An 11,011-nucleotide genomic window follows, 5' to 3' on the forward strand; every position below is an offset into this window, starting at 1 on the left:
GCCTTCGTCGTAGATTGAGCACATACCCTTCTATATTGTAAACGAAGCTTTCCCCTTTGACATACAAAGTAGTGGATGGGTGAAACTGCTGTCATAACTTGCAAGGCATTTCGGAAGCAGTTCAATATGCTATAATTATTCTCATAACCAGTAGACTCTCTTAGACCGGTAAGCAACCGAGTAAACTACTCCTATAATCTGCATTTTATTGCCCATGTTCACATGACTGTAAAATTTCACTCCTAGGAAGGAGGTTTTGTTCTCTTTCACGTGTATCACTACGACTGGTTCTTCTTTCCTGCCGGGACCTTTCACCTTTGACCTTGTTGAAGTCGCGTTGGGATGGCCGTTTAATTTTCCATTTATGTTTTCTACGAGAAGTTGAGCCACGTCTCACCTTCACTCGATGTTTTACTCACTAGTAGTAGAATAGGTTCACCACCGGCCGGCATCAGATCCAAGTAGCATCGATGTTAGAGACTCTACTTTTTTTCCAGGTATAAAATCCAAACTAAGGAAAGTATTTCGCACGTCTTCCGGTCCAAGCGACACCTTCTCGAGTGCGCGGCTCGTGACGCAACTGACGTCGGCAGCGTTGTGCGCGAGCTCACCAGTGCTTCCATCGTCAGGTGCGGTACCGCCCGTCGTCAAGTCCCTCATACGTCCGTTGACGGTGCCGCGTCTGCAGATCACGCTGGCCAACAACAACGGCGACTACCCGAACCGTAACGTCGAAAGAGAAGAGGTGGTAGCGAGTGGCCATAAGGAGGTGGCCGACACCAGCCGCGCGGATTCGGAGCGGAACCAAGTGGTGCCTTCGGCAAAGCCAGCCCGGACGAAAAAGAGGAAATAGCATCAGTGCTACATATGTAGGTTCTATTAGATACGTATTTATACTATATTTGAGGGTGAGATTCGGCGGCGATGACTGAGCACGAGTACCGTCGGTCTCGGGCGAGGCGGTACTAGTTACCATTTACCGTATTTTTTTCTCGAAGTTGCCAGCCGTGACTCGGTGCGACGGAAGACGCGTGTGGTCGGGTCTTTATCCAGAAAATTATGTTAATCAAAGCCGCAATCAAAACAACCCTTCACGGGACAGCGGCCCGTAAATTGAATTAATTGCGGAGTTTGAGGGGGGTCTGCCCGCGTAATGGGGTGGCAGCTTTTTTTTTGCCGTGCCTATGGACCGACGGCGCTTGTTTTACGTTCGGGTTGCCGCATTGTTTTTACTAAACGTTTTACGTAATAAACTATTTACATATGAAAATATCCTTTTACATTTTCTAGAAGTGAACTTTTCATTGATGTCAATTACTTTAGGACCTAACCTAGCCGTACATGCGTTTCGGATTAGGCATTTCGTTCTTTTATTTTCTACGGATTAGAAGCGATAGGGTTTTTAGGTTAAGTTTAAAGTGACGTCATGAAGTAGTATAACGTTATGTATACAGGATGCCTGTCCTTTTGTGGACAACTCTTAGTGTTTGTAGCATTTTTTTGTCAAAAGTGACGGTTGCTGGACTAAATATGTCTATATATTTCTCCGACCAAAAGACTGAAAACTACCCAGAAAGATGAACATCCTCAAGCAACAGTGTTAAATGAATAATACAAAAATTTAAATATTTTTGAACTGTATCATAACAACAGCATTTTCTATATACTGTATTAATATAATAAACTATCTTCCTAATTCGTTTTTTTACTATTTCATATTAAAATAGCAATAATAAATAAAAATTATTTCAAAACTCACATGAAGTCAAAATAGTGACGTTTGTTTTTGATCATTCTTCATTTATTTATATATAAAATATCAACACATCCCCTATAAGGAAATCAACCCCATACACATAATAAAGGATTTTAGTCGGAGAAATATATTTAGACCTCTAAACGTCAATTTTGACATAAAATTCAAAATTTATCAGAAACGGCAAGATTTAGGTATAAGATATTATATACAAAATAAGTCTAAGAAAGTTGTTGTCCACGAAAAGGCATAAGTGGGAATCCGAACAACTTTTTGTTGTTTAATACTTTTTAGAAAAGGTCGCCAACAAATGATATGATGATGATTATTCATTATTTATTTATGTTTAAGCATTTTTAGTGCGAAGGTTTCAAATATGACGTCACATTAAGCTTATAGCGGAAGGACTACATATTTGAGCAAGCGTGTGATAAAAACAGAGCAAGTTCCTAGAGAAAAAAATGTATTTAAAAGCACCAGGGTTGAGAGGGGGATAAATTGTTTATATTTAAAGGAAAATAACGTAAAATAGGCCGAATTTGATCCATGGTGGTGCTAAATCGTAGCTGAGCTGGTTTCCTTTCGTCATCTATTTCCTTCTAGGCTTAAGGGCATTGTAAAGGACCAATACTGTATCGTCTTTAAAAACAATTGTATAAAAATATTAAAGCTGATGTACCCGTACATATTCTATAAAAGTTTGAAAGTGCAATATTAAGCGTTGATGTATTTTAATATGCGTTTAAAAATAAAGCCTACCACGTTCAATTAGCGAGTTGTTTTTCATACGACACGTCGTCCCGCGTACGTGTACATTTCTCCTCGTTTTCTATGTCAAGGTCACGGGAAACATGTCCCCGCCAAACGCGGATACCTACAGGTATACCTTTATCTATCGCGAACCTACTCCAAACGTACCCAAAAACTTTTCGTTTTCGTCATAGAATTCTATCGACCGAAATGTTACTTTCCGTAATGTGCGGCGACAAATTGGCGTCTCATTACCTTTGCCTGGATTATTACCAGGTCGGGACGCAGACAATCTGCGCGGAAGGATTTATGGTGTTATTAAGCCTATAACAATACCAATTATAATAACATAAATGCTTGTGAAGAAGTAGAAAAAAAAGCCTTAGACGACAAAGGATAGTACACAGGGTGACGTTTGTGGGAAATACTATAGGTATCGACTTTAGAATTAAAGTAAATTATTATTTATGAACTATCTTGAAAAAGACCTTACTCTTATACTAACCAAAAATGTCATACTCACGAACTAACCTAGTCTTCACTGTAATCTCCATTGGGCTTCAGAATGGCATCCTGTATTAAGAAATTAAATTATCAAATATTTTAGACTGATTTTAGCATTTCTCTCCTAGTACGTTTTATTTTTATTTATTAATTTGTATTTTTTCTCGAAAGCTTATTATATTTTAACCGTATTTCCAAATTGGAACACCAAGTATACAAAACAAATAGGCAACTTTTGTGTTACGTTTTTGTTTGTAAAAAGGGTAATAAATGTGCAAGCAAGGAAATACTAACATTAAAGAATTTAGTTTTTATAAAATATTTTATAGTTCACCTCCGATAATTTAATTTAAACGTGCCTTTAACGGTCATCACAAGTATACAACCCCATAGGGAAAATAATAAATAATAGTGCCCGATACATACTAAAACTAAAAAGACCGTTTGCCATTTGATCAAAGCGTTCGGATGCAGGCAATGTGAACTACAACCGTCGCATTAATTGTTAATGTAGGCACCTACTTTAGCAGCAAATAAATTGTCTAAGTAAAAAATTAATATATTATCAAAAATAGTGAAACGAATGTAAAAGAAAAATCATTAATTATAATAAAAGTATAAACATGTATAAGAAAAAATAACTAAATTAAAAGGTGATTTTCCTTACCATGTCCACATTTTCTACGATCATATTTTTATATCACAACCTCTATATCTACGACACACTACATTGTCAATGAAACGTATCCACATAGGGTCTTAGGAGTTAGGAAATGCCAATCAAATTTCATTTAAGTTGTTTGAAAATTGTTTAATCTTACGTCTATCCTTGGTCTAACCAAAATCATACCTTAGGCGTAGCAGCACCTGAATCTGTGGGTAATGAATGAAAAACTGAAACATTTCAGCTTAAACGAAGGCACCTAGAAAAACGGACATTGTTTCGTGCCTTAAATTTGACATTTATTATCTTTTTATCTGATTATATTTACTATTACTGAGTATATTTACTATGTTAATATCGCAGACCATAAAATCTTGCACGGAAGAAACAAATATACCTATGTCACAGCAAAACAGTTAAACAAATAGGTAAGGACGGTCGGTCTTCTTCTTCTTTACCATTTATTTAACGTTGGGCACGTCTACTAGGGATTGTCGGCTTCCGTCACAGACCGGAACTTGATGACTTAACATCACTATTTCCAACTTGAAATTTAACTGATTCTAAAAAAAGCCACTACTATCGGCGTCCATCTGGTGTGAATAACGAAAATGGAGGAACCGTGCGACACAAATACACTTAAGTACAAGGCTGACTACTAACTATTACAGCTTCAAACAGACTAATACCAAGTATTTTTAACCGATTATAAAAGATTCTATGGGGAGCGAACTAGGAATAACCTGCCCTATGTAATGCTCCCACAGAATCTAATCATAGATAAAAACAAGGAGGTAGAGATTTGCTATGTTTCTCCTTCTTCAGGTGCCTATTCGCTTCGAATGTCAGCGATCATTCTGGCTATGATGCCTTGTTCACGGCTGCTCTGAATAATTCAGTAGTGGTTTTGGAAAACCATGTTCTTAAATTCTTCAACTATGATATATTTCGTGTTCCAGGTCCTCTCTTACCGTAAACTTTTCCATGGAGTATTTCTTTGAGAAAATGGTACTTGCTGTTGTTTCGCATTATATGGCCTAGGTATTCAAGTTTTCTTCTCTTTATAGTGCTAATCACTTCCTTTTCCGTGTTCATCCTCTCCAGTACTGACTCATTTGATATCCTGTCAAGCCATGAGATGAATTCTTCTTTACAGCCACATGCTTTACAAATGCTTCCAGCCTTTTTTGTGTTGCCTCGGTCAGTCGACTCCACCCTGCAGAGGAGTATTGAGAAAACGTAGTATCTTAATAGTCTGATTTTGATGTTGAGGTCTAGATTGTGGCTTTTAAAAAGTTTTGATATTTCGATAAACGCTTGCCTTGCTTTCTCTATTCTGCAGTTAACCTCTTGAGAGTGATCCCATTGTTCATTAATTGTCGTTCCCAGATAAGTGAACTTAGGAACCCGTTCCACTGATCTCTCTCTAATGAACAGTTGACAGTTTTGGATATTTTATTTAGTTATTATCATGAACTTGGTTTTACTAATGTTCATATTGGTTACTAGCGTCGTTTATCCTGTTCATTAACTTTTGCAAGCTATCAGCGAACACCGCAGTGTCGTCTGCATATCGAATGTAATGAATATTTTTCAAGGCTGTAGCGAATATTTCCTCCGAGTACAAGTTGAAGATCAAAGGAGAAAGAATACATCCTTGTCTAACGCCACGTTGTATAGCAATGGCATTGATTTGCTTATCTGTATTAGACATTAAGATAGCTGTTTGATTCCAGTATAAGTTTCTTATGATTCTAATCCTTGTCTTCCATTCCAGTGTTCTTCAGTACTTGCATCATCGTCACGTGTTGTAGCTTATCAAACGCTTTCTCATAATCGATAAAGCAAACATGTACGAACATGATATGTTCACATCACGGCAACGCTGGAACAGCACTTGCAGACTAAACAGAGCATCTCTTGTACCAACTCCTTTCATAAAGCCAAACTGCGTTTCCGTTACTCTTTCTTCGCATATCCTGCATATTCTTTGGTGGATTATCTTAAGAAATAGTTTCAGCGAGTGACTCAACAAGCTGAGTAGTCTGCAGTCCCCACATGTTTTGGCTCCCCGTTTTTTTGGTGCCATTCAAAGATAAGCCATTCTATTGGGATGTTTCCCGTGTCATAGATATCGTTACAAATGTTCGTTAGTAGTTCTACAGATTTGTCATCAAGAAGTTTGAAAAATTCTGATTGTATTCCGTCTGGCCCTGCAGCGTTTCCTTCTTTCAAGTACTTAATGGCGTCCCTAGTTTCATCAGTTAGTATTTTAAGGCCAGTTTCTGCTTGGGAGGGTGGTGAGTCTCCTCTTTTATAGTGGAATAGATTTTTTATATATTTTTCCCATGTTTTTTTAATGTCTTTTCGGTCACACATCAATTTTCCGCTTTCGTTGAATCGCTTACCTACGGTTTTTTCTTATACATTCCACTTATTTCTTTAACTTTTTTGTGTACGTTGAATTCATCAAATTTACTTTGTAGCTTCTCAATTTCTTGACATTTTCCTTCTATTTCTTTTTGTTTCGTTTCTCTGATCTTTCTTTGTATTAATCTGTTGAGTTGTTAGTATTTTTAACACGCTTTTATCTAGTTCTGCGAATTCTTGGAAACTTAAACTGCAAGTCAAATAGCAAGTGCGTTGGACACTCTCCTCTTATTTACTCTACTTTATCCGTGCGGTTTGCCCTCGTCCCGAAATTTCTTTCACGAGTCAAACCTAACGGTAAAGCGGTCATCTTGGCCCACTTCCTCGCGCCTTCCTTAAGCCGATCCACAGTCTTCCGCAACGTTCAACGAACTCGACGCGCGCCAGAGTGCTCGGAAATGATTTACTTCGACGCCCGGTATCCGACTTCGCTACCCGACATCGTCGTTAAAACGTGCATTGTTTAAACTATTATCAGCGCTTTTATCTCGTCGTACGCGTTTTAACGTAAAATTTTAACGACGGACGAAAAATGGATTCCAAGTCGCGTCAGAAACAGAACGGTAAGGTGCGCGAACGACTTCAGAAGTTCGAAACGTCGGCGGCGAGAAACTTGTACCGCCTCCTAGCCGGCCTGTTCGGCTTCAAAGTGACGCCCGTGACGATGCCGTCCCCGAAACCGCCCGCCAGATCCCCTAACGGGACCGTCTCGACGTCGCAACGGGGGCGCAAGAGCGTGTTCTGGGCTTATTTCTGGTGGCTGTTCGGGGGATTGTTCGGGATGCACTTGTTTTACCTCGAAAGAGACGCACAAGCGTTTTTGACGTGGACTACCTTCGGCGGTTACGTGCTCGGATGGTTGGCCGACGTCACCAAGATCCCCAGGTACGTGAGGGAGTGCAACGAAGACCCACACACGATCGAGGAGCTGTTTTACCGCATGCGGATCAACAGAAAGGTATAGTTCGATTCGAATTATGCCGTCGACCTTAAGATATGGCTGTTAACCAACTACGTTGATTCGGCCTTATCGTTGACGTGAATATGACGAAAAAATGACGTGAAAATGTCACAAGCCCATTTACGTATATCAGGAGACGTAAAATAACGTCATATTAAAACGGAAATTTTACGTCATTCTTTGTTGTTGTATGACGCACTTTCCACGATCCTAATTAATGTAGTATGGAATCCAAAAAAGACGAATATTATGAAATTTTTATATAAAAACAAAACATTTTTCTAAAAAACAAAAAAAGATGTTATACATATTAAAAGAGCTGTGGAGGTCTACGTAAAATGCTCAAACGACCTTGCAAAGGAAGGATAAAACATTTACATTGTAATTTGTAGGCATCCCAAGAACAAAATTGTTGATATAAATTATCTAGACCACCTATATACAAATCAACTGAAGTTAACGGATAGGTAAACGCTTTCCCCGTCTTTAATTTCAATAATTTTATTGTCAATCTACCATACTTATCAACATCTCCTTTAAGGTGAATCAGAATATGAATGTTGTATATTAGAAACTGTGGCCCATATAAATGATTACAATGTTTTACAAAATTCTTTAATAAATTATGAGCCAATTCTGTACCAAATTTCGCTATAAGAATAGAAGATATAATTATTATAACAGCACAACTCACAAGCGGAAAATTCCCAATATCTTCTTATTTTGCTCTTTAATGTAATTGAATGATCTTAGAAGGCTGATTTATAGATCCATAAGTGTAATGGTTTTATTTCCTTGTTTACTGCTACTTGCATAAAATATAATACATGATTGGTAATGGACTGAACAGAATGATGGGTGGCCAAAAACAGTTAGATTTTCTAGGAGTCAACAAACTGTAATGGACTATAGATAAGTCGCCATCGTCGTCGTCTTTCTCAAATTCGATTCCTATGAAATCCATTTCTGCATAATTAATAAAGAATGTGCTTACTAAATTAACCTCGTAATAAACAACAAAAAAACAAATATGATACTGCAAAATACTCACATATATATGGAAATCACACTTCGACTATCTAAGTATCAACCGGAAATACGCTGTGTCCGTTCGACCGTTGGTTAGTCCGTATTGGTTGACGCAATTTGAAGAAACGGCACAAATAATTTATTAATTTTCTAGTTTCCAGTACATTTCTAAAGATTTGAAACCAAAAATAAAAAAGAAATAAATATCTCTTTGTGTAAATACAAAATATTACCGGATTTTCATAGTGAATTTTAAAATCGATGAATACCAATTGTAAACAATATAAAAAAAATATCAATAAACATTCGAGCATGTTATCTTATATATCTCAATCAGTTTACATATCAGAGAGATCTTATTTACTCAAAAAATAAATATACCGTTATATATATTATACATTTAGGATCATAGTGGTACGTTACATATACGTCCTATTAATGACGCCTACAGAACGTATATAATTCCAAGTCTTCGACGTCGATGACGAATAATTACCAATTATCGACGACTATACGACGTGATATTGTCAGCTGGGTAGGTTCCGACATTTTCCAAATGGCACAGGGACGGGTTGAAAATATTTATTAGTAAGGTACCAGAACTAAGCACTAACAAAGACTCTTTATTTTACATAGACCAGTTCTGTATTAGGAGAGAAATTCGCATTGTCAAGTTTTGTTTGCTGCAATACCAAAGCTGCATTTTAACACATAACACATAACCTCACTTTTTCGCGTCCGCGTGACTGCAATTTTTACGTTGCAACAAGTTGCTTTGATTTAAAGGTGCGACTTGCCGCCATTTGTAGTTGCTGCCATTTGTTGCAATGAGCGTATTTACCCGCTGATATTCTCCACAAATAACGACAAGGTTTAAGGAGCAATTCCACAAATAATTAAATAACCAAAAATGACTTGATCTTATGAAGATGACGAAATTAAATTACCTTTACATTAGTCCAAATGCTATCAACGTAAACTTTCAGTGGGCAATAAAGAAGGTTATACTTACGGACCAATTAAGTGGTAATTTTCGTTGCCAACTGAAAATTTACGTTGGTGTGATTGATGCTGGGTTATAATTAGGTAAGTTCTAGCAAATTGGTGTAAATTCCCATGCAACGAATTGCAGGCAGCAAGTATCACTGTGAAATTGCAGCAATGTCAAAATCGGCCTTTAGAATCGCGAAAAAGTGAGGTTATGTGTGTCTACTAGATATTTACTGATCCAGTAAATTGAAAATAATATATATTTTTATTTAAAACCATTTATTGAACCATTCCTAGATGGTATATACCTCATTTATATTGTAAGCGTTTTAAGAGTTCTGTACGCGCCACAATTAAAAATTGCGAAAAAAGTTATCAAAATGTTTACAAATTTTGTCTATAAAAAATATCAGGATAGTCAAAGGATTTTCTGAAAATAATATATATTTAAAAAAAATGAACATTTGCTATTCAATTTCGAAGTAACATTTACTCTGTACAATATAATATTCAATATTATAAATAATCAAGATATTATAATACCTAACGTATCACTTCAAGAATAAAGAAATGAATTATCAGGAACGTCCGATGATAAGATGGAACTAAATTTTCTTTCAATGGCGCCTGCGTACGAGAACCATTTGCGGCATTCAAAGACAAGTTTAGCAACTAAAGTTCTTAACTACTTATAGAAAAATCGAAAAATTTATTTCAAATTTCATTATTCTGATATGCACATACAGGCTTTAATACTTAAATCAAATAACTTTTCATCATTTGACACAACCGATTATAACTTACAAAAAATCCTTAAAAAGTAGCGCCAAAAATATATTTCCTTCCAAGAAATTACAGTTATATATGTTATTATAAATCTCTCTCACCTTCCGTAGCCTCCCTTTTCCGCCAGCCGTTTCATTTCCGCCCTGATGATAGCCTACCTTTGGGCCCAGTTGATAATGTGGGCGATCCCGGAGGACGAGGTGGCCGGAGTCAACTGGAACACTTACTTTCACTGGTTCATACCTCTCGGCTGTGCTCTAGGTATTCCCCACTACCCCTTGCACTGCTTAGTTCAATAACGCATCGAATTTCTGCTCGTGTACAGGCGTTTGGACAGTGGGCAACATCGGTAGCGAGAGAGGCGCCCCCTGGACGACCATAGCGGTATCTTACGTCAGTTATCTCACCAGATGGTATTATTTCGACGAGAATATATGGCTGACGATAATGACGTTCAGCGCAGCCTTAGTCTTCGACGGGTTTTCCAAACAGTGGAAAATAAAAAAGCCCAAGAGAAAACCGCTGTGGAAGAGAGTAGCAGTAGTAGGGCTTTGTGGAATGCTCTACTGTGCACTATGGGCTTCCTACGTGTACTTTAATTGCAAGATCACCGATTCTAACGGTGATGAAGTACCCGTCCATCAAGCTATCCATCATTTTTTTACCTCACCTTGGTGGACGGATTTGAAACAGTCGCTGTACGACACCTACCAGTACGCTCAACATCACGGCTGGTAAGTAAACTAACCAAAACTTTAACTGTTTTCTGTGTAATAGTCTGTTTATTGCCAGGTACGAAATCTATCTGCAAATCATAGACTTGTCGGATCCTCAAGGCGAGCAGAACGCTTATAAAGTTTTGGGGGTGAGTCCGACAGCGAGTCAAAATGAAATCACCGCTAGGTGGCGCAGTTTGAGTAGAGAATTTCACCCCGACAAAGTCAAAGACCCAGAAAAGCAGCGGGCGGCTCAAGAGAAGTTCATGGAGATTCAGCAAGCTTACGAGATCTTGTCCAATATCAAGAACAAACGCAAAAAACGGAACAAGAAGTCGGCTAATGAAAACGAACACGAACTTTGAATTGTGACGGTGCTTGAGAAGACTCGAGTACAGCGTGTAATATATTTACGTTCTATATAG

The 11,011-nt window shown here is 37.7% G+C and overlaps 2 protein-coding genes across 2 annotated transcripts in view; both read left to right on the forward strand.

Annotated features, from left to right (window-relative positions):
* LOC132707421 (ankyrin repeat domain-containing protein 33B-like) overlaps positions 1–2,544 on the forward strand; it is a 42,856-nt gene extending 40,312 nt beyond the window's left edge. Inside the window, exon 8 of the mRNA XM_060679270.1 lies at positions 498–2,544. Within this exon, the coding sequence (XP_060535253.1) occupies positions 498–853 (356 nt within the window). The 3' untranslated portion in view covers positions 854–2,544. The remainder of the gene's footprint in view (positions 1–497) is intronic.
* Positions 2,545–5,869: 3,325 nt separating this feature from the next.
* On the forward strand, positions 5,870–11,008 carry LOC132707422 (dnaJ homolog subfamily C member 22). Its single transcript, XM_060679271.1, has 4 exons — positions 5,870–7,062; positions 9,981–10,131; positions 10,196–10,604; positions 10,663–11,008. The coding sequence occupies exons 1-4, from the start codon at positions 6,637–6,639 to the stop codon at positions 10,949–10,951; spliced, it is 1,275 nt and encodes a 424-aa protein (XP_060535254.1). The 5' UTR covers positions 5,870–6,636; the 3' UTR covers positions 10,952–11,008.
* The last annotated feature ends 3 nt before the right edge of the window (positions 11,009–11,011 follow it).

Source organism: Cylas formicarius, unplaced genomic scaffold (genome assembly GCF_029955315.1).
Source record: "Cylas formicarius isolate icCylForm1 unplaced genomic scaffold, icCylForm1.1 PGA_scaffold_9__14_contigs__length_23061073, whole genome shotgun sequence".
Classification (NCBI taxonomy): Eukaryota; Metazoa; Arthropoda; class Insecta; order Coleoptera; family Brentidae; genus Cylas; species Cylas formicarius.